This window comes from Dromiciops gliroides, chromosome 2 (assembly GCF_019393635.1).
Source record: "Dromiciops gliroides isolate mDroGli1 chromosome 2, mDroGli1.pri, whole genome shotgun sequence".
Taxonomy (NCBI): Eukaryota; Metazoa; Chordata; class Mammalia; order Microbiotheria; family Microbiotheriidae; genus Dromiciops; species Dromiciops gliroides.
This window is the reverse complement of record NC_057862.1, coordinates 162,440,109-162,464,059: the sequence shown is the minus strand read 5'-3', so window position 1 is coordinate 162,464,059 and position 23,951 is coordinate 162,440,109. Positions and strand designations below refer to the sequence as shown.

Below are 23,951 nucleotides of genomic sequence, written 5' to 3'. Positions count from 1 at the left end.
TTTTAACTTGAATAAATTCTTCATAAATATTATGGTTTATTAGAATAAATCCTTATTTCTGACACTAGGATTGAAAAAATTGTTAATATTTTATGTCATGAGTAATGCTATACCAATTGATAGCACTTTGCCATATCCCAAGTTAAAAAAAAATTGCCCATCAATCATGTAATAAAAGTGGCAGTTATTGTGTTTATTTTGATAATATTCACACAAACTGTTATTATGACAGTAACCCAAAATACAAGTATCATTTACATTTATAGTATAATTTGGTAGGAAAGGTTTGGAAAATATTTACAGAGAAAACATAGCAAAATACAGGAAAATATGGGATGATATTATGTGCTTTAAATTCTTGGGAAAAAAATGTGTAAAGATGATTCTACTCACCCAACATCAGAAGGATGTACATGTTCCAATTTTTCTTTTAGAGGTGATGGGTTACAAACAACCTACAACCCTTTCTGATCAAATAATATGCACCTTTGAGAAGGTCACTCAGGATTAAAGATGTAACTTGTGACCATGGAACAGAATTGTCTGCAGGGAGTTGTCTTTTAAATGTTGCAGACCTGTCACTGTGCAACCTCATTAACACCATCCTCTAACAAAATGAGTTGTAGAAATTTTAAAAGAAAAATCAGTTGAATAAATAAACTTTGTTTCTTTTTCAGATCAGTTTTTGACAGCTATAATTTTAACAAATTTACATCTAAACTATGATCCCAAATGCAGGCAGAATGTAACTTTAATGAAAATAATAATACTAACATCAGGCCTTCACACTAATACTGCTTTCATGATGTGTATGAAATTAATCGACAAATCATATACTACACGTATTTACAACATCCTGTTCATCTGGAAATCAATTTATTTAATGAAATATTTTCCTTCTGATGTTTTAGTCCTGGGTATATAAGTGTGCACTATTTGGTAATGAATGATCTCTTGATTCCTGGCCTGACTGGAGGTTGGGAGAGGAGAAGGGAGGCACAGGCTATAAAATAAGTGTGTTAGTGCTGGGGAAGCATCTTGACTGCTTTGTGAATGACCAAGACGACAGGGTGGTCTCAAAATAATTGATGCTGTTTTTATAGTATGTTTGCAACTCTCTCAGTTTTGAACATTTCTTTGGTGAGCTGAATGGTATACTACAATTTTACCATCTCACCAGTTCCCTTAAGTCAACATGAACAAACACTTTTCGTTGTATTTTTTTTTTTGGTGCTGTTGTTGTTGTTGTTTTGGTGAGGCAATTGGGTTAAGTGACTTGGCCAGGGTCACACAGCTAGTAAGTGTTAAGTGTCTGAGGCCACATTTGAACTCAGGTCCTCCTAAATCCAGGGCCAGTGCTCTATCCACTGTGCCACCTAGCTGCCCCAGAAGAAGCACTTTTCAATGCAGACTTCAGTTTACAGCATCCTTCAAAAATCATCAAATATAACATTTTGAAAAATATATTTTGTGTGCTTGTGTTCACTCCAATATAGCTTTAACATAAGGGACAGATATAAGCAAAACTTTACCTTACGAGAGATTGCAAATATTCTCTGTGATCCCATAGCACCAAGTTTCTTGCACATAAAAGTTGATAAAAAATATTTTGGATAATTAAATTAATAAGTTCATAATGTCTCTTCAGGTTCACTAAAATAAGATATTACTTATAAAAAGGTGTTTCTTTTTAATAAAATATCAGCATATTTGATAGATTTTAAAAAACATAAGAAATTAGGTAAATAATGTATCTAAAACAAATTATACATTCTTTTTTTTTTTTTAGTGAGGCAATTGGGGTTAAGTGACTTGCCCAGGGTCACACAGCTAGTAAGTGTTAAGTGTCTGAGGCTGGATTTGAACTCAGGTACTCCTGACTCCAGGGCTGGTGCTCTATCCACTGTGCCACCTAGCTACCCCCAAATTATACATTCTTGACTATGACTTTGCTTATATAGTATTTTAACAAATATTTGGTTTTTATACTAAAGTGAAGAAGCAAGAAATATAAAAATTCAATATAGGAATTAGCTTAATCTGTAAACATAAGAAACTCTGTAAACACATATTTACTATATCACTGTACAAGACTAAAGAGTGAATAGTGAAATAGTGAAACAAATTTCACTTAGTTTTCCAGGGAACACATGAAAAAAAATTCTTTGTTAATCTTTTCTTGGATATTTGGAAAAGTGGATTTTTTAGGTTTTTTTATAATCGGAAATTATAAAATAAAAAAAAATCTTGGTTTGACTATTCAAATGAATCATAAGAACAAGAAATTTGCTATTTTTCATTTAATTCAATTATGAATCTTAACTTTATATGTTAACCTATAAAAATACTATGTTTAATAAACTATATATTATCAGAAGTTAAAAACAGTTGTCTGAAAGAGCTTTTAAGATGAAGCATTAAAAAAGTTTATAAGTCTGCTAGGTAACTACAAAATATAAGTAATACTTTCTAAAGTTTTCCAAATATGTTGAGTAGTAAGGTGCTGTAGGCAAAGTCCCTTTAATAATAATAAATAGCTGAAAGCAGCATGGAATATATTGCCAAAAATCTCCTAACATTTAAGTTACAACAATTTTTTTCTGTTTTTCTTCTTAGAATGCATCAACTTCTTTACACTTGACACTCTTTACATAAATGTTTTCACAGTTACAATTTCAGTAGTCTAAGAACTGCCTGAAGAATATTGTAAAAGAGGTAATCATGGGGGGGGGGAAGAGGAAAGAACTATTTTAGGCACTGAAGAAATCCTGTAATCACAACTCTAAAGATATATTTTATCTTTAAGATATGAATAAAAGATACTCATACAGGAACATTGTGTGTGATGTTACTTTAAAAGTGAAGTAATTATCACTATAAAATTATTTTAGTATCTGTATGGTTTTACATCATTTATTCAATATTTATGAAATCAATAACCAAGTTTGAAGTAGTTCCCTGGAGGATTTTAAGTCAAGATTTCATTTGTAAAATTGCAGCAGTAAAACAACATATTATATTGTTTTTTATAGCCTAATCAACCCCATCAAAACCCTGAGTGTTTTCAATTGCTATTTGAAGTTTATCCCATAAGTCTTCAAATGATTCATATGGAGGCAAATCCAAACGGTTAAAGCTGAAAGAACAAACAACAACAAACATATATTGAGATAAAGAATTACAATGAGAGAGGCTTATCCAATGTAGAGGCTATGTTCCAGTGACAGACTTTATGGTCAGAAGTGTCTGTCATTACCACAAAGAGAAGGACCTTCTAAGACATGGATTTCTTCCTACGTATGTCTTGTTGGGATATTCTTCTCTTTTCCTCCAGATGAGCAAATCTAAACCTCCCAGGTTCTCACCCAGTACCTCTACAATAGGGATGGGGTGGGGTGGGGTGGAGTGTTCCTATCTTGTCCCAATTACTCCATATAGGGGCAAAGAAGCTGTATGTGTATGGCCTACCTAAGCCAGTGGTGTAAATCTCAAATAGAAATGAATGCCACTAATATGTATGTAAGGATACCTGCAAGTTGCATATTGACAATTTAAAAATGTAATATTATTTATGTTTTATTGATTGACTGATTTTGTTAAATATTTCCCATTTAAGTTTGGGTCTTGTTTGGGCCACAGTCAGGGGTGTTGAGGGGGTGGCCTGTGGTTTTGACACATCTTTCTTAGATGGCTGGGTCACTTGAGTCCTGAAGTATGGACCAGCTGCCCCACAGGTGGGCTTAGGCCTGTTTTTTTGGGTTTTTTTTGCAGGGCAATGAGGGTTAAGTGACTTGCCCAGGGTCACACAGCCAGTTAAGTGTCAAGTGTCTGAGGCTGGATTTGAACTCAGGTACTCCTGAATCCAGGGCCGGTGCTTTATCCACTACGCCACCTAGCTGCCCCCTTGGCTCACTTTCAAGAGGCTTGTCTATGAGACACTACCACCGATCTCTTCTTTGGCCACACTCACCAGTTAACCAAGACTGAGGAGACTAGAATGTCAAGCCTCTCTAAATCTAAACTACTTTTGCTAAAAGTAGTTTTGTTTTGGAAGGATCTGTCAATCAAAATACCCTTCTAATAAAATATTTACCAGGTATGTGCTCTTGGTAGTTTTTCAGGGGTACCCCACTGTTCCACTGTAAAAAACTGTGGTCCATTTGAACCTATAAGGAAGAATAATTTTGGGTTTTATTTCTTTTATGCAAGAATTTCTCATTATAAAACATACAACTTATTTTAACAGAGAGCTAATTGTGTATGTCACAGTAAGTTCAAATTTATTGCTGAGAGACAGGTGATAAAGTTTGATGTGGTAAAGCCATAACCTGAAGAGAGCGGTGAGTGAACCATGCTGAATGATTTGACATAACTAGAAAGCTTTATTCTGAGGGTATGCATGGGGATCTGGGGAAAGTACCACTGTCTTCCCTATCACAGCAATGTCTTGACAGCCCTGTAAGAGCTGATAGGCTTTTTTTGTTTTTTTTGCGGGGCAATGGGGATTAAGTGACTTGCCCAGGGTCACACAGCTAGTAAGTATCAAGTGTCTGAGACCAAATTTGAACTCAGGTACTCCTGACTCCAGGGCCGGTGCTTTATCCACTGTGCCACCTAGTCGCCCCCTGATAGGCTTTTGAAACTAGGCAGGGAGCTTCACAGGACAGTGGACACACCAATCTATTCTGACCTCGTTCTAGGCTTGCCTTTTTCTTTACACGTGTGAAGGTAGCTCCAATAGCTAGACACTGTATGTACCATTCCGATATATTCCTCCTGTCATTTCAACCATTCTGGGCATCATCAATTTACATTTGCTTATGGTTTCCGGCTTTCTAGAGGCCTGGAAATGATCACACTATGCAATATTACCTCTTTCATGGGAAACATTCCGTTTTAAAGCAACTTTAACTTAACTTTTAAAATACTTTTAAAATACTTCTGGATAGATGTCAGGGATGGCAGAGCTGGAGGATGGAATGAGTGTCCAGGCTTCTCTCCTGGGTACTAAGAATTGTCTTATGGCTCCTGAACTGCTCTTTGTGGGGAGCTAATTGTAGCCTTGAACTTTTGAAAAGAAAACTCTGTAGAGGTTTTCAAGATAATTTAAAAATATCCAGAACCAGAAGGTTAATACTTTTGAAAAATTGCAAGTAGTAACAAAATGTGTGGAAGTTATGATAATACATGAAGAAAACAAGTATCTGGTTATTATCAGGTTCACCCCAACAATACCTTATTGCTCTCTGATAACACTTATTCAACTTTGCTTATGAGTAAAACCTCAGAAGTGTTGCCTTTCATATATAAACTGGAAATTTATCTTTCTGAAGGAACCGTATTCCACAGATGAAGAAATAAATAAGCAAATCAATGACAAGGAGGATATAGCAGCTGCAATGGAGAAACTCAATTTAGAAGAAATTATTGAAGTTAAATCTTATTAGCAGCTATTCCTAAAGTCCCTGAATTGTAATAATTTGATACATTTGTTTAAATTCTCTGTAAAATATACTGGATTTATGTTTAGCATTTGTAGCTCTAAGCATTTTAAAAAAGAGACCATTTTCCTTAACAAAACTTAATTACAAAGTAATATCTATTATATTAACATATATAATACTCTCAGGTTTTGCCACATTTGATGATAAAAAGAAACAATTTTTCTAGTTACTAGAAATAAAATAGATGGTTATTTTTCTGTTGAATTCCACTTATCTGCTATACTACCACCACCACCACCACCACCACCTTCCCCTACCCCTACCCTTACTGTGCAGGTCAACTATTCACTGTAAACAAGCACATCAGGCTTTAAAAAAAATACAGATAATTATTGTAATAAAACTGCTCTATCTTTTCAATGTTAATTTTTCTTGAATCTGTGAATAATGGCTTATTTATTAATGATCAGAAGATATATCTAAAATTTTGGCTTTGTATTTATTTACTAAAAAAAAACTTGGTATCAAGTTTTTTTAAGTGTTAAAACAATTTAGTGTTCTGCAGTTTGCATTTGGTTTTAGTTTATTTAATATTTCAGAGGGGTGGTGGGAACCTGATCTACTTAGTAGTACTAGCAAAATTTTCCTCTGAACTTAACAAAAATAATAAAATATTAAGGACTTCCACATTTACATTTTTACCTATATAAATCTGGCTCCTGTCTTCCCTAAAAATCAAATTGTCTTTTTGGAAAAAGGATCATCCTTTAATACAATCCATGAGAGCCATGGATAACTATGGTCTTGAACAATGAGAGGCAAGAGAATAAGGGGAAAGAAAGTAGGTTAGAAAGATCTCAGCCATGAAACAGGCCTTCTGCCTTTGTTAACCCACTGGATAAATTATAGGGCCTACAGGTAGATGATGATATCTAAGAAGGGTGTGCGTGTGAAATCCTTGAAAAAGCAAAGACCAACATACTAAAAAGATAAGGGAGTAAGGCACTTGGTTAAATGAAAAATTAACTTTCTCTTTTTAAAATTGATTTTTATTTTTTGGTATTCTAAACTTGCCAAAACAACAAATATGAATATCATATATAAAGAAGAGAAAAACAGGTTTATATACAAAACTGCTTATCTCCACTATCTGAAGAATATACACACATATACATACATATATGTGTATATATGTATATATATATATAAAGTATATAATAAATTTGTTATTATTCAAAGTTGTACTGACTGACTATATCTCCCTACTTACTGTATTCTTTTCTGTGCATTTAAAAAAGATGCTTTAATGACTCTTTTTTCTTTTTTGATATTGGTTATCAATTATGAATTTCCTTATCTTATCTTCTTTTTTCTGAGTAGTCACTATCTGGTTACTGAAGCAGCTCTTTCCCTGTAAGCTTTGCACCAATATAAATGCAGACTAAATAAGGATGCAAAGCTTCCTGGTAGAGGAGGAAAGGAGACAATAACTTCATTACACAGTACTACTTTGATTCTTTTTTTTTTGTTGTTTTTGTTTTTGTTTCGGGGCAATGGGTGTTAAGTGACTTGCCCAGGGTCACACAGCTAGTAAGTGTCAAGCGTCTGAGGCCGGATTTGAACTCAGGTACTCCTGAATCCAGGGCCAGTGCTTTATCCACTGCGCCACCTAGCCGCCCCTACTTTGATTCTTAAAACTTAAAACTTGTCTTGTTCATATCTACTCATGACTGCCAGCCCTGGAACAAATTATAATCCTTTTGTTTGCCATTATTGAGAGTGGGTTCTAATTCCAGTTACAGTTTTTTTGGTAAAGATATTTTTGTCTTCTTTTTATCTGTTAATGTAAACCAAATGTCACAGTTGAACTTCTTCCAAGGAATAGAACAAGCAATGTGGGCAAACTGTAACTTCTCAAAGATAGAATGTATCAAGGTGATTTTCCCCCTTCTCACAGAAACAAATCTCCGTTTTTACACTAGAAATCAGGGATTGGCAAACCATGCCCCTGTTTTTGTATGGACTATAAGGTAGGGATAGTTTTTATATTTTTAAGGAAAATTAAAATGGGAAAACCATTCTTAGCCATCAGCCATACAAAAACAGGTGGTGGGCCAGAGCTGGTCCTTCAGGATGTAGTTTGCCAACCCTTGATAATCAATGAGAAAATAGGTTTTCATATTCTAGAGCTAACTTTTCATTTATTTATCTACTTCAAACTTCCAGGGATGTAAATGTTTCCTCTAACATTTTAGTGTATTCTTTTTGCAAGAGAATTTCTAATGAGAATTTAAAGAATAATAAATGATTTCTGGAATTTCAACACTTTTCAGGATTTTTCCACTCTCATTTTCTTTTTTCTTTTGGGGGGGGCAATGACGGTTAAGTGACTTGCCCACAGTCACACAGCTAGTGTCAAATGTCTGAGGCCGGATTTGAACTCAGGCCCTTCTGAATCCAAGGCTGGTGCTTTATCCACTGTACCACCTAGCTGCCCACCACTGTCATTTTCAATACTAAAAGTATACACAGAAACATGTCTTACTTAAATTATACCAGGAAAAATACCTACTTCATTTTAGAAGATAAGCATATACACTTAACACTGCAAACTTGAAAATTAATTCAATCAGTGAAAAAGTCCATATATTGTATACGATTCCTTTTCTTATTACTGATATCACTTAATTTATGTTTTTTGTTCATTTGATTAATGGAAAACCCTTACCATATAGTTCAGCAAATCCATTCATGGGTACACGTGATGTGCCAGTAACAAACTGAAGCAATCTTATTCTTTTCTCTGAATCCATCATTAAAACAGCCTGAACAAGATTTAAAAAAACCTTAATTTATGAACACGAAAAAAATCTCAAGATTTTGAGGCGTACTGTCATGTATAAGTTTCTTATATTTGTACATTATTCCAGTTGGGGTTGGCTGTCTGGATTTCTATTATTTTTTCCTTAGTTAAATACTTTTCTCCAAGATATTCAAGTGATATAGTAACTGGAGTTATTGGAGTAACTGGAGTTACCAGAGTTACTCTATCACTTGAATATCTTAGAAACCAATATTTAACTAAGGGAAAAATATAGAAATCCAGACAGCCAACATATATATTGGATTATATATAAAGTGATAAGACTGAAAAGAAACTTACAGATTTGTCTTCTACTTTCTTTCATTTTTCCTGAATACAATACATACTTTGATTCCTTGTGAAAAGAAGGAACCAAAGTATATATTTACTGGATGATGCAGGACAAAGAACATTTGAATAGGAATTGTGTGATTCAGCTCTAAGAGTCTCAACTTGGTTGCTTAATAACTTCAACCCTACTGAACTACTCTGAGCCTTGGTTTCTCTATCTGTAAACTGGAGACAATAATGTCTGTCTTGCCCAACAGGGTTAGTGTGAGGGTTAAATGACATGACGTATATGAAAGTGTTTTGAAAACTATAAAGTAATATATAGATGTGAGGTATTATTATTTTCTTTAGAAGTAAAAAAAAATTTAAACAAACAACTGAATATCTAAATATTGACTTTTCACCATACTTCAAATTTCCTTTCTTCTTTCTTTATAAATTTGTGCGAAAAAAATCTTAATTATATGAAAGAATTTCCTCCCTGATACTACCCATTTTGGTCCTGGGCCACAGAGGGTAAGTTGGGATAAACTGGGGGTAAAGAATTAAGGGCATGACGATTGAGAACTGGGACATTCCTTTCTGCATCCCAAAATAAAAATTAAAACATTATGTTGTTTTAGTTAGTACTTGTTGGCACACATGAAATAGACTCTAGTCAATCACCATTATGGCGGATATGCTCCAGATTATTTTACAAAACCTGAGCTTTTACTTGCCTTCCAGAACCACTGGATAACTTGATGATTTACACTGTAGCCATTTTTGTATTTTGTGTGTTCCTTCCAGTCATTCACATCTACATCTCCCAGTCCACACATAAGTAACTGTACAAATAAGAAATGTTTAAACTGTAAATCAAGACTAAAATAATATGAATCGAATTTCTGCTTAAAATGAAAAGATAACATATTTTACCTCTAGTTCATTTTCATCAAAAATTTTGATGAGATCTTGTGGTATAAGTTCAAAAAAACCCTTAGAAATAGAAGACATTTAAAATTTAGGTTAGACAAATAAGGGATAGAGGCAATTACAAAAAACTTTTTCACAAATTTAATATCAAAGCTAAGGGAAATGGTCAACTGGGAAAAAAAGTCTTTCTATGAAATAATTCTGACAAAAGTTTGATAATTGAAGACATGTATAAATAACAAAAACAAGACCAAATGCAATTCTTGAACAGTTAAATGTTAAAAGAATATGAGAAAAAGTTCTCAAAAAATAGCAAACTAATTATAATCACATGAAAGAATGCTCCAAATCATTAAATATAAGAGGAAATGCAAATCAAAATAACTCTCAAGTATTACTTCATGCCATGCAACTTGGCAAAAGATGATAAAAGATGGGAATTAGTCAATATTAAATGGCTTATAGAGAGGCCACTAAGGCAATGCTGGTAGAACTGTGAATTGATATAACCAGTCTGGAAAGCAAATGTACATACCCTCTGACCAAGAGGTCATTGCTAGGTATATACTCCAAGGTCACTGACAAAAAGAAAGATTCCATACACGCCAAAATATCTATAGCGGCAATTTTTGTGGTAGCATAATTTGAAATATTGTTAAATTGTGGTACATAACTCTAAGGGAATACTATTATTATACTGTAAGAAATGATAAATATGAAGAAATATGAGAATATGAGAGAATATGGAAATACATAAACTAATGTGAAGTAAAATAAGCAAAGTCAAGAAAATACTATGTGCAATGACCACAATGATGAATAACTACCACAAAACAATACTGAATCTGTGGAAATAATAAAGAAGTCTAGCCTGAAAGAATAAATATGAGGAGACACCTTCCCCTTCTCCTTTGCAGAGGTGGGAAATATATATATAATGTCAGATTTTTTAAAAATGTTGACTGATTTTAAAGGGTATTTTTCCTTTTTCTTTTGTAAAAATTCTTTGTTTTAAGTGAAAGTTCTCTGGGAGGGAGAGGGTGATGTAAAAACAAAAGATATCATTAAAAATCAATAAGTCTATAAAAATAAAATCCAGGTTAGAGATGTCATCCCACATTCAGGTAGTAATAAGAATATAACATATGGTTAATATATAGACATTAATTTTAAAAACTATTAGCCCATTGTTTTCTGCCAAATGATAGCATATTTCCCCATAAACTACAATGCTACTTTCACAAATAAAAAAAATAAAACATTAACAAAATTAAGACATTTACTTGATTTTTGTGGGTATGATCAGGACAAATATTACTAAAACTTAAAGTGTATTTTGAAATTTTAGAAAAGCAAGTGAAAATAAAATGAATACCTCTTTAAAAGCCGACATTTGCTTCTGGATTCGGTTTACAAATCGCCACTGTATGACAAGACTAAACAAAATCGCAAAATGCCAATAAAGTCAATTAATGCAGTAAAGAATGGTAAGAACAGATATAGCAAGAAGAAAATGCTTAATTATCTCAGTAGACTATAAACTTATTATGAATAATATAGTACTATTATTATAAAGGTACACCATACTGGGATGTATAGTACGAAAATCATACCATGAAAAAAATCAGGAAGTAATCCTTTTGTTAGAATTTTAAGAGTTAGGAATAACCTTAAAAGTCATCTAGTCCAAATGCCTGCCCAATGTTAGGATCCTGGAAATAGCATCCATGATAGATGACCAAGCCTTTGTTTAAATCCCTCACTGTAGTACATCTAGTAGCTCACTGCATCACAAGAATGCTATTTTGGATTTATCATCAAGAAGCGTGCATTTGACTAGGGAATACAATGTTTATACAAATAAAAAAGGGAGATCTGAGGACACAGAAAGGACTAAAAGAACTAAAAGGATCAGGGAAAACTTCTTGTAGCAAGGAGGTGGTACTTGAGCTGAGCCTTAAAGGATGAACCTAAACCTAAAGGTTCTAAGAAGAGAAGTAAAGTTACAATGTCAGGTTTGGAGAATAGGAAACTAGGAAAATGGGAAACTGAAATTGTTTGAAAAGTAATGTGAAGTAAGTCTGAAAAGGTAGTTAAAATAATTATACATTTCTTCCTTTGAAACAAAATTTGCATTTCTATAATTCCTAACCATTTTCCTACTTCTAAATCTCTGGATTTTTGTTGTTCAGTCATTTTTTAGTTGTACCCAACTCTTTGTGACCCCATTTGGGGTGTTTCTTGGAAAAGATAATAAAGTGTTTGCCATTTCCTTCTCCAGCTCATTTTATAGATAAAGAAACTGAGGCAAAGAGGGTTAAGTGAATTGCTCAGGGTCACACAGCTAGTAAGTGTCTGAGGCCATATTTTTTGTTTGTTTTTTATGGGGCAATGAGGGTTAAGTGACTTGCCCAGGGTCACACAGCCAGCAAGTGTCAAGTGTCTGAGGCTGGACCTGAACCCAGGTCCTCCTGAGTCCAGGGCCAGCGCTTTATCTACTGCACAACCTTGCTGCCTCTCTGAGGCTATATTTTAACTCACAAAGAGGAGTCTTCCTGACTCAAGGTCCAGCACCTTATCCACTGTGCCACCTAGCTGCCCATAACTTTCTATATAACCCAAACTAAATCTAATTTTTCTTTTATGTGACTCTTTCACATATTTTAAGACAGCTATCATCACCTCCCTCCCTTGATTCCCTCACTTCTCTATTATTTTCTTTTTATTAACAAATTTCTCAATAAATCAATAAAATTTTGTTTAGGCCCTTCACTTCATCCCCCTCCTTTGGACATGCTCCAATTTGTCAATGTTTCTTTTAAAATATGGTGTTCTAAACTGACTGTAATATTAAAATGTCTGACTAGTGGGGGCAGCTAGGTGGCACAGTGGATAGAGCACTGGCCCTGGATTCAGGAGTACCTGAGTTCAAATCCGGCCTCAGACACTTGACACTTACTAGCTGTGTGACCCTGGGCAAGTCACTTAACCCCCATTGCCCTGCAAAACAAAAACAAAAACAAAAACCAAACAAACAAAAAAAATGTCTGACTAGTAGAGAGTTTAGTGCTATTGTGTCCTACACTAGGCATTGCTCAGGCTAGAATACTTGTGTCGAATGTCTCTTTCTACATTTTGTGGAAAAACCAGAGAGGTCCAAAGTAGAATAACTAAAATAATTCAGAAACTGTGGAGAAAGATTAAAAGAATTTGGTTGATAAGTCTAGAGAAAAGAATGTTAGGGGTTGTTGATAGCTTATTTTTAAGTATATGAAGAATTATTACAAAGCTACCTACCAGTTATACCCCATGTGAATAAAGGGTTAAATAAGAAATGGGCTTACATTATGGTGGCAGAGTGGTTCAATCCAATGAGAGAAAACATTTTAGAATGAACATAAGTAAACATGATAGCAACTACCCACGAAGACTTGGGCATCCTTATCCCTGAAGACCTCTACAGACAGAATAGTTTAAACCAGGGGTTCTGGTGAAGCCCCTGGGGCCTTTCTCACAATAAATCTCTTACATGCATAAAAAAAAATATACAAGCTTTCAAAGGAAAGCAATTATATTGAAATAGCTGTCAAAAAATTAAAAGTTACAAATGCATGGACCCCCTAAAATCTATTGGTTAATGGAACTCAGGTGAAAAACCCTTCATTTAGTTAATGAACTACTGGAACCAGAGGGATGGATCAGATGACCTCTTGAGTCGTTTTGAGCTACCTTTGTTATTCTCAATCTTCCTAGGAGATTTTGTCAGAGAAGAAAGTTAACAGTTATGATCATGAAAAGGAGAAAGAGGAAATCCAAAGAAGAATTAATTACATAGTTGAAGCTGTTCTTTGGAGAGCTTCATTCAAACTTATGAAAAGCAGAAAGGAAATTATAGTTTATCATTATAATAGGTCACGGATGCATAAAAACAACACAGAAATTGTTAGAGATAAGAAGAATCCTACCCACAAAGATGGAGAACTAGAGTAGAAAGGTCTCATTTTTTCTAGTTTTGAGTATTTAAAAAGAAGGATGTAATTTGTAATAGTAAAATACTTACTGAATATATTCTTTTTTGTTTTTATTGGTGACAACTATTTCAGATCCACCATTTTTTAATTCATGTTGATGGGTCTAAAAATAAACATTAGATAAATAGTTAATTTTTTGAGAAAACATCACAAAATATACATTTTAAGTTACATTAAAGTGCTTTAAATTAACTTTTAAAAGTCAAAGCTAAGGGAACTTAAGATGTTAGGTTAAAGAACTTAGGTCACAAAATATTTTTTTTTCATCAAGTAAACAGGAAGGAGATTCTACAGAAGACAAAAATGCATAGCATGTGTATCTTTTACCCTCTACACATTTACTTTACAATTCATATTGTTTCATTTAATTAATATTTACAAACCTGTCCAAAGAGTTCTTCATCAACTGTAAACCTTAAGTCCAGTTCTGCTGGGTCATTCTCAAGAATCCATCTTAGTGAATTATAATATTCACTGTCCTTAAAGACAAATGATTGAATATTTAAAAGTTGTATATTTAAGAAAGAGTTTACCTGAAATAATATTGCATAAGACTACTTGAATCCACATATAGATGTATATATCTATATCTATATACACACATACTTTTAAAGCTAGGTGACAGGGTGCTATAGAATAGTAGAAGATGAAGATCTAGTATCTTTCTGGGTTTTTTTGGAACATAAATGGTCAATGATCTACAAAGTGTAATAGTAGATATTTATACCTTTTTTTTGGGGGGGGGGTGAGGCACTTGGGGTTAAGTGACTTGACCAGGGTCACACAGCTAGTAAGTGTTAAGTGTCTGAGGCCGGATTTGAACTCAGGTACTCCTGACTCCAGGGCTGGTGCTCTATCCACTGCGCCATCTAGCTGCCCCACATATTTATACATTTTGAAGATTATTAAAACTTAAAACATCTTATTAAAGAAGTCTTCCAGAGATAGTAGCTATTGTAAAAACTGAGGTTACTGCTTAAGGATTTCTGCCATCCTAAGTCAAATGCCCTAACTAAAATAAAATTTCATTTTAACCTTACAAATCGCTATATGATCTTTTACTTTTAGTGATTTTTTTTCACTTGTACATAACATGAAAGTAACAAAAAATGCACTTTATTGCCTAGAAAGGTCTTGGGATTTATACATGCATACATACATATGTACATACACACATACTTTTTTTTCTTAAATGGCTGGTTGGTTCAAGTGGTTTCAATTACATTAAGGACAAGAATTTTATTTTTATGTGTTGTTTTTTTTCCTGTTTATGCCTCCAGTCTCACCTTTTCAATCAATCATTCCCTCATCTACCAAATTAACTTAATGTACAGATCTGGATTCATGATATTGCCCTTGCTCAAAAAACATGTAGTGATTAGCTACTGTTTTCTGGACAAAATACAAACTCTTAACTTCACAATAAAGGTCCTATGCTATCTGGGATAAATGATGGCTACTGAGAAAATTCAAGTTTCTGTGGATCTTTTTTTTTTTGGGGGGGGGTTTGTTTTTTTTTAAGTGAGGCAATTGGGGTTAAGTGACTTGCCCAGGGTCACACAGCTAGTAAGTGTTAAGTGTCTGAGGCCAGATTTGAACTCAGGTACTCCTGAATCCAGGGCCGGTGCTTTATCCACTGCGCCACCTAGCCACCCCAAGTTTCTGTGGATCTTAATGATTTCTACCTGATCCCAGGCAAAAATATACACAATTTGAAATGATTTTATTTTAGCTGCATAATTTCCAACCTTTTTAATCTTACTTTACACTGTTACTCTTTAATTAACTCCACTTTTCAGTTAAACTTGACTGTTAGCCCTTCCCTGACTTTGTCTTTTACTCTCTCAACTTGGTGTTTCTTATCTCCCACACCCAGTGTGCACATTCTTTATACCTATTTGTTGAAATGTTTCTCTTTTTTCAAGGCCCAGGTCAAGTGCCATTTGAACTACAAAGGCTTTCTTGATCCATCCCATGCCCGGTCTGGTCCCCCACAACTGAAATTTTTCCTCAAAATTTTTTACAGAATTGGGTCATACTTATATTTGCCTGTATGTAATATCCCTTTTTTTCAGAGTGCAACCTCCTTGAAGGCCAGGATCTATACTGTTTCTCACCTGCATAGACCCAGTGCCTAGCAGCATGCTTTGGACCTTAAGCCCTTAATAGAGTTTTGCTGAACTGAATTGAAGGACCACAACCTACTCTCTTAAAGATGCACAACATTCATAATAAGAAACATATTAACAGATATATGTATTTGGATATCCACTAACTCCAACTTCCTAAAAAAACCACACCCTAGTATTCCTCATGATGTTCCATTTCAAATTAATAATTATTTTGAAACTGTAGGGGGCAGCTAGGCAGCACAGTGGATAAAACACTGGCCCTGGATTCAGGAGGACCTGAGTTCAAATATGGCCTAAAACATTTGACACTTACTAGCTGTGTGACCCTGGGCAAGTCACTTAATACTCACTGCCCCACACAAAAAAGGAGAGTGAGGGAGAGAGTGAGAGAGTGAGAGAGAAACTGTATTGTTCCTAAAATACAAATGAAAAAAAATAATTAAAATAGACTTACCACAGATTCCATATCATGAAGTGTTATTGGCTTATGCAACATCATTTTGTAAAATGGACGAATGAAAAAACCTTTCAAATAAGAGATTTAAAAATAATTATTTAAATGGAAAGAATGATACACTGTCTCAATACTTGGACATTATCAATTATACTAACCATCTAAAAGTTTGCCATGATAAACTGCCATTCCAGCCACACGGCCTATAAACTTGAAGTAAGAAAGATGATCTTCATTACACATTCCAGAATTTGGATTTATCTGTAAGGTATAGTTATCCCTGTAAAGAAAACAATATTTTAAATATTTCCCTATTTAAACAAAGTTAATAGTACAATGACAAATAATGCTAAAAGTTTTTAATAGCAATTTTAGAAAGTCTTTTTTTTTAAAGAGTAGATCAATTCTAAAACTGGTTTCATTGCATAGTTCTTTTCTGGCCTACCATAATACAGTCTTTCCTTGGATCAAAAAAGATGTAAGGTTTTTGTGCAGAATGAGACTACCAGTATCCATACCTAACAAATAAAGTCTAAATGGTTTTAATAGTAGATGTAATCAATACATTTTCAATTTCCGGTAAAATGAAGCTTCCATTGTAATCAACCTTAGAGATTCAAAACATTGTTCCTTAAAGGGCAGTGGTAATTGGGGACTGTGTAAAGTATTTAACAGTAAAATAATTCCTTTATGAGAACATTATTTGTTTTTGTTTTTGGCAGGGCAATGAGGGTTAAGTGACTTGCCCAGGGTCACACAGCTAGTAAGTGTCAAGTGTCTGACCCTGAATTTGAACTCAGATCCTCCTGAATCCTGGGCCGGTGCTATATTCACTGTACTACCTAGCTGCCACATGAAAACATTATTAATCTAGAGATCTCTATTTTTTTTTACCAAGGTGCTATAATAGTGATTATTATCCTATTAATTTACTATAAACTTACGTAGCAGAATATTCAAACAACCCATAATAAGGGTTAAACATTTCTTTTGATAATAGGAAGAACCATTCTCTGGCCACTCCTCCATAATCTAATCCTTTTTTCACCATCAAACTCAATCCATAGCCTAGCTTTGAGGAAGTCTGCTCTCTTCACAGCTATGATTCTTCTGTAAGAATCTTCAAGAACTGTATTGCGGCGAAGTTTCATTTCAAATCGATTTGGAATGTCATTCTGAAAAGCAAGAAAAGAGAGAAATTTTTAGCTTAAACTAAAATAAAAATGAAAAAAATTGCTGCCCACAGAATTTCATAACAATTTAGGGCTCCCTTCTACCCTGTACATAAGGCATAATGTTAATGTTAAGTTAGTCAGATAGGAAGACTGTAAGCAACAGCACCCCAAAAAAGCATATTTGTTGATCAGTGGTTTCAATTGTGTTTGACTCTTCATAACCCCATATGAGGTTTTCTTGGCAAAGATACTGAAGTGGTTTGCCATTTCTTTCTCTAGCTCATTTTACAGATGAGGAAACTGAGGCAAAGAGTATTAAGCCAGTTGCTCAGAATCACAGCATTGAAGTGTCTGAGGCCAGATTTGAATTTTAGGAAATGAGTCTTCCTGAGTTCAGTACTGGCACTGTGTCCATTGTGTCACTTAGCTGCCCCTCAAAATGCACATAAATCTATAGATTACTATTCCTTGAGTATGATAATGCTACTGATGGTGAGAACTATACAGCATGTGTACTCAGGAATGTAGCGAAAAAGAACAGATGAGTAACAAATAGTCCTTTAAATATTATACACATAGAACTCTCTAGTCATTCCATGTTGACTCATTGTTTTTGACTCTGCCTTTTAAACACTTGGTTAAATGGTGGCCTTAACCCAAAATGAATTATTCATTCTTAGCTGCAAACAATGCTGGTCTGTCTGTTGTTTTCCAGTTGTGCATATAGAGAATTGAAGAATCTTAGAATTGGGAAAGACCATAGGTCATCTAATCCAACCACTAAAAAACATTACAAGGAATTAACCAGTACCTTCTTGAACAACTCCAGTGACAGGGAACTTACTACCTTGCCATAAAGCTCATCTTTAGTTGTTATTATATATATTGTTATTCCTTGCACTGACCTAAAATATGCCTGCTCATTTTTGTCTTTGTTCCACCAGAGGCCAAGAAGAGTTAGTATAATACTACTCTACCATAAAATTTGAAGAAAGTGATAATTTTTCTTCCCAGACTTTAAATTCTGTCTTCCTCAGGGCAAACATTCTCATGTGATTTAAGTCACATGGTTTTATCTCCTCACCATCCCAGTTGCTCTTCTCACTGGACATACTACAACTTATAAATTATTTAGTATTTACTCAGTACTGTAAAGGTACTCTGGAGAATTAAAAAAAAATAACACAAGCTTTTGGTTCTCAAGGAGCTTACAATCTAGTTGGAAGAATGAAAAGAATGACAAAAGCATGACAAAATTACAGAACGACATGAAACAATAGTCTAAACTGGGTTAATGAGACTTAAAAAAACAAAATGATGACTAGAGAGAGCAGAGAAATTACTTTGGGTAGGAGTGGTCAGGAAAAGCTTGGGAAGACAGTCCTCAAGAAGGACATAAAAGGATAGGTAGGATATGGATTGTTAGAACAAAAGGGGTTATTCTATATAGGAAAATTAGCATTAACAAAGGGACAAAATAGGGAATAAACATGAGTGCAAAAGAAAATGTGAGGATCAAAGTGATTGGAGCTGAGGTCGTAAAACAGGAAGTGGTAAGAAGAAAGTTAGAAAGGTAAAGTGGGTCTAGATTTAGAAGGACCTCAAATTCTCAGATGAGTTCAGATTTTTTATTTATTTATTTTTTAGTGAGGCAATTGGGGTTAAGTGACTTGCCCAGGGTCACACAGCTAGTAAGTGTTAAGTGTCTGAGGCCAGATTTGAACTCAGGTACTCCTGACTCCAGGGCTGGTGCTCTATCCACTCCACTGTGCCACCTAGCTACCCCATGAGTTCAGATTTGATCAAATGGGCAAAATTCTCAAATCCACAAATGAGAGACTATGCTTTGTTCTTCCTTTTTAAATGTTTTACTAATGTCTCTTACTTTTAAATTAATCATTTTATAGGTACTCTCCTTCCCTATAAGTTCATAAGCCCAATCAAAATGTTATTTTAGGAAGACAGTCTGAATCCAGTATTCAAGGTATTTTGGAGATGGGTAAACGTTGCAGTCAATAAGAGCAGTGTTGCAATAATATACGTTTAAGGTAATGAGTACCTTATCAAAATCTTGGCAGTAGGAAGGGAGAATAAAGAGAAAATTTGAAAGAATTTTGAAGGGAGAAATGATATAAAAGAAAACAGTCCTGGTGAATTTAGTGATACAAAGGAGAGAGAGATAAGTCAAACTTGGCTATAAAATTTCAATTCTGGGTGAAAAGGAGAATAGTGGTGTATCATTGTTATAAAACAGAGAATCTGGCAAGGGAACTTTTTTCTTTTTTGAGAGGGAATAGAGAGGAAAAGTCAGGAGGGGAAAATAATGAATTAAATTATAGCCAGTTGAATTTGAGGTGATAGGTTTTACAAGCTTGAGATATCCAGTTGGAAATAAAAAGAACCAACATTTATATAGCATTTTAAGGTTTGCAAAGCACTTTACCAATATTATCAAATTTGAAAAGATTTGAAATAAAGAACTTAAGTATAGCTGGGAAGTCATTTAGAGATAAAGAGATCTGGGGATCTTCAGAAGAAGAATAACTGAAATCAATAAAAGCAGATGAGTTATTTAAGGGAATAAATGTAGAGGAAAAAAGGAACAGAATATCAAGTAAAACCTTGGAAGACATGTGTAGTTAAGAGTAGAAGGAAGAGAAGCCAGGAAAGGTGAGAGTGAGAAAGAATAGTAGCTTGGCACAATTAATGGCCCAGACAGAAGGCAATTTAAAAAAGGAAGAAGTGCTCTGGGGTTGGTGGCAGGATTTCATTTCTATATACCTCTTTCAGAGTGGGTATGGGATCTTCTTATCACAAAAGAAGTCAGAAAGATCTTATCTTCAAATACTCTTTTTCCCCCCAGGGTGCACTCAAATCCTGGACAAAATTTGTTTTGTTTTGTTTTAATTTTTAAAAATTAATTTATTTATTTAGAATTTTCCCCAAGTTACATGTAAAAAACCCCAATATTTTGCACATTGATTTTATAAAACTTTGTATTTCAAATTTTCTTCCTCCCTCCCTCCTCACCCCTCCCTAAGAAATCAAACAATTCAATAAAAGTTATACATGTGCACTCATGCAAAACATCTTTACATTAGTCAGGTTGTGAAAGAAAACAGACAAAATATCTTAAGAAAGAGGAACTGGGGGCGGCTAGGTGGTGCAGTGGATAAAGCACCCGCCCTGGATTCAGGAGTACCTGAGTTCAAATCCGGCTTCAGACACTTGACACTTAACTAGCTGTGTGACCCTGGGCAAGTCACTTAACCCCCACTGCCCCGCAAAAAAAAAAAAAAAAAAAAAAAGAGGAACTAACAAATAAAATTATACTTCAATCTGTATTCAGATACCATCAGTTCTTTATCTGTTGATGGTTTGCATTTTTCATACATCCTTTTGATAGCATCCTGCTTGCTCATCATTTCTTTCAGTTACTATTGCTAACTGTATTACCCTCCATCCTATTCCCTCCCCTTGATATTTACTCTATTTTCTATCTTCTTTCACCCTATCCCACCTTGAGTTTTGCTTCTGACTGTCCCTCCCTCAATCTGCCCTCCCTTCCTTTGCCTCCCCCCCTTATCTCCTACCCCTCCCACTTTCCCACAGGGCAAAATATATTACTATACCCACTTGAGTGTGCATGTTATTCCCTCCTTGAACCAATTCTTCAAATACTCTTAATTCCTTCTCACCCCACTTTTCTCCTGAGAAGAAGCACAGTTATAATAGACAGAATACCAGATTCGGAATCTGGAAACCCTTGATTCACATCCCACCTTTGACAGTTGCAGGCTGTGTGACCATGGAAACAACCTCTCTAAACTCCAATTTACTTATCTGAGAATGAAGAAAAACATTAACTACAGTACTTATCTCACAGAGTTGCAGTGAAGTTCAAATGCGATAATACAAATTACTCTGTGAACTTCAAAATATGTTGTCAGTGAGATTTGTCTGTTTATATTTGTAGCATGGCATAGTGGATAGAGAGCTGGCCTCGGAGCCAAGAAGTCCTGGGTTCCAGTACTGCCACACAAATTAGGTGACATAAGGCAAGTCCCTTAACCTCTCAGAGATATCGTTTAGACAATGTTCTAATACAATAAATTACACAAAAAGGGCCAAGCTGCATTGGTAGAGGGATAGTTCTCTCATCTAGAAATTCTCTGTACCAGTGAAATTATAGGTCCAGCCTCTCTCTCCATCCTTTATTAAACCTACTGTATTTGTTCTAGCACTTCTCTCCCCACAGCATGACGTGTTTTTTCTCTTGGCACCTCTCTGCCAAAGCCCGATGTAACTCTGTCAAGTTTGGGTTTCTTCTTACTTGCCTTTCTTGACAAGGTTCCTTTTACTTCTAGCCCACCTTACTATGCTTTTCTGAGTTATGAATCTTAATGTAGTGGAAAAAGCCATGACCTGAGAGGATGTTGCATCCTGACTCCAACGCTTACTAGCTACGTTTTGGACAAGTTACCTAACCTTTTTGTTAGTTTCAGTTCCTTCATCTGTAATTGGGGATAATATATGCAGTACCCATAGAGTTGTTATAAGGAAAGTGAGTTGTAAAATGTAAAGTGCTATATAAATGTGAATTATTATAATTCTATTACTTTGACTTTCTCTACTGTCTCCTGAATTTCTAACTCATTCTGCTTATCACAAAAGTTTAGAGAATTAATGTTCTCTATAGTTTTACAAAGATTTAAATTTAAATTTTACACAAATATATCTGAAAGCTTATTAGCAATATTTTGGTTTATTTTACTTTTTTTTTCAAATAAAGATCTGCCAACTCTCTCCCCTTCCCCATACTACCCCCACTGAGAAAGTAAGAAAAGAATAAAACCTTGGTTACAAATATGTATAGTCAAACAAAATAAATTCACACATTACCTAACAATATTTTAAATATGAATACGCCCTGTGCAATGTTCTAGGACATTCCAATATTGTAAAAAACATGCAACTGAAATCATGCCACCTCATGAAAAAAGATGACTTGGCTTATGGAAAGGCCAAATTTACTATATAAATAAGCAAGACATGACAAAAATATTACAAACAGAGGAAATACAAATATTTTCCTCCATCACTTCTGCAATATAGTATCTTAATGAAAACTGTATTTAAATATACTGGACACTAGGTGGCATAGTGTGGATGCATGCAATAGGTTTTTATCTTTTAATGTCTTGAAATGCTATCTCATAAAATATTTGAGTTCATCTCCACCTCAATTCCGTAGAATGGGGAAATGGAGAGAGAACTGATGGATTCAAGATACAGAATGAGACATACATTTCTGGACTGACTGGTGTAGAAATTTATTTTGTTTAACTACGAATATTTATTACAGGGATTTTGTTTTTCTTTCTTTCACTTTTTTTTTAGGACAGTATAGCAGAGTTGATGAGAGGGAAAAGAACAAAAAGAAACTGAGGCTGGAACTAATGAAATAAACAGTCAATCTTTAAGCTATTTTAATTTGGCCATGGGGAATGTCTTTTTTATGTTATTATGACTACTACTTTACCAGTTTATTCCCATGATTCCTCTAATCAGGTTTTATTCATATGGCTGATATAATTTGTTTCTTAAGAATTTGCAAATTACAGTTTAACAATACATAAACACTGGAAAAGTTCTATAGTCAGATAAAAACTCTTTAAGCCCTAATATTATAATTAAAATAATTCATCTGCTCTAATTAGGGGTAGAAAATAGCAAAAATGTCCACAAAGAATGACTAATTGTGAAGTAAGAATTAGTTTTTTGTTTCTGTCATTCTCCTTTTCTAAGCTGACCCCTTTCTGGTCTCCCAGGTATCCAATAACATCCATCATATCTCTCTGTGAAGCCTTGTCTGAGTTTGCTCTCCCCAGCAGTGCCTAATGTTCCAAACTTAATTCCTTTCACTTTTTAAAGTTCAGAACTTTAAACATACACATATACACACAATTTTTATATGCACAGAACACAAAAGATTGTAGATAAAACTAGGAATTTCCATTTCATACCTCTTGCTTTTCTTAGAAAGTATATAACAAACTCCATGTATTACTTTCAAAACTGTCTGGCTTATTTGTGCTTCCTTTGAACTTCCTTCTTCCGTGCATTAAAATTGTCCTTTCTTTGCTAAGTTCCCTTCCTTCCCTCCCCTCCTCCACCCAATTATAAACCAAGAGAAAGGAGGAAAAAACACTGTAACAAATAAGCATAGCCAAGCAAAATAAATCTACACGGCAGTCATGTTCAAAAAATGTACATCTCTTCTCATTCATTGATTTCACCACTTCTCTTGGGAGGTTGGTAACATGCTTCATCTATAGGTCCTCTGGAAATAGGGTTGATCACTGAATTGATCAGAATTAAGTCTTTCAAAGATATTTTTCTTTACACTGCTGTCTGTATAAATTGGTGTCCTGGTTCTACCCACTTAATGCTGCATGACTTCATACTATCCAGTTTATTCCAAAATTATCTTTTTCTTATGGAACAATAATATTCCATTACATTCCTATACCACAATTTGTTCAGTCATTCCCCCAATGATGGGTACTCACTTATATTCTACTACAGTTCTTTTTTTTCCTTTTAATACTTTCTTCAGGATGAGGCAGATGGTTTTGCTTGAAAT

The 23,951-nt window shown here is 34.5% G+C and overlaps 1 protein-coding gene and 1 pseudogene across 1 annotated transcript in view; one reads left to right on the top strand and one right to left on the bottom strand.

The window, feature by feature from the left end:
• Positions 1-163: 163 nt before the first annotated feature.
• The window catches only part of NEDD4 (NEDD4 E3 ubiquitin protein ligase), a 164,392-nt gene continuing 140,604 nt past the window's right edge, over positions 164-23,951 (bottom strand). Inside the window, 12 exon segments of the mRNA XM_043989386.1 lie at positions 164-3,136; positions 4,094-4,166; positions 8,173-8,269; positions 9,318-9,425; positions 9,517-9,576; positions 10,889-10,949; positions 13,574-13,647; positions 13,928-14,023; positions 16,131-16,201; positions 16,289-16,410; positions 17,075-17,172; positions 17,174-17,305. Of these exon segments, the coding sequence (XP_043845321.1) occupies positions 3,034-3,136; positions 4,094-4,166; positions 8,173-8,269; positions 9,318-9,425; positions 9,517-9,576; positions 10,889-10,949; positions 13,574-13,647; positions 13,928-14,023; positions 16,131-16,201; positions 16,289-16,410; positions 17,075-17,172; positions 17,174-17,305 (1,095 nt within the window). The 3' untranslated portion in view covers positions 164-3,033.
• On the top strand, positions 4,975-5,447 carry LOC122741595 (annotated as a pseudogene).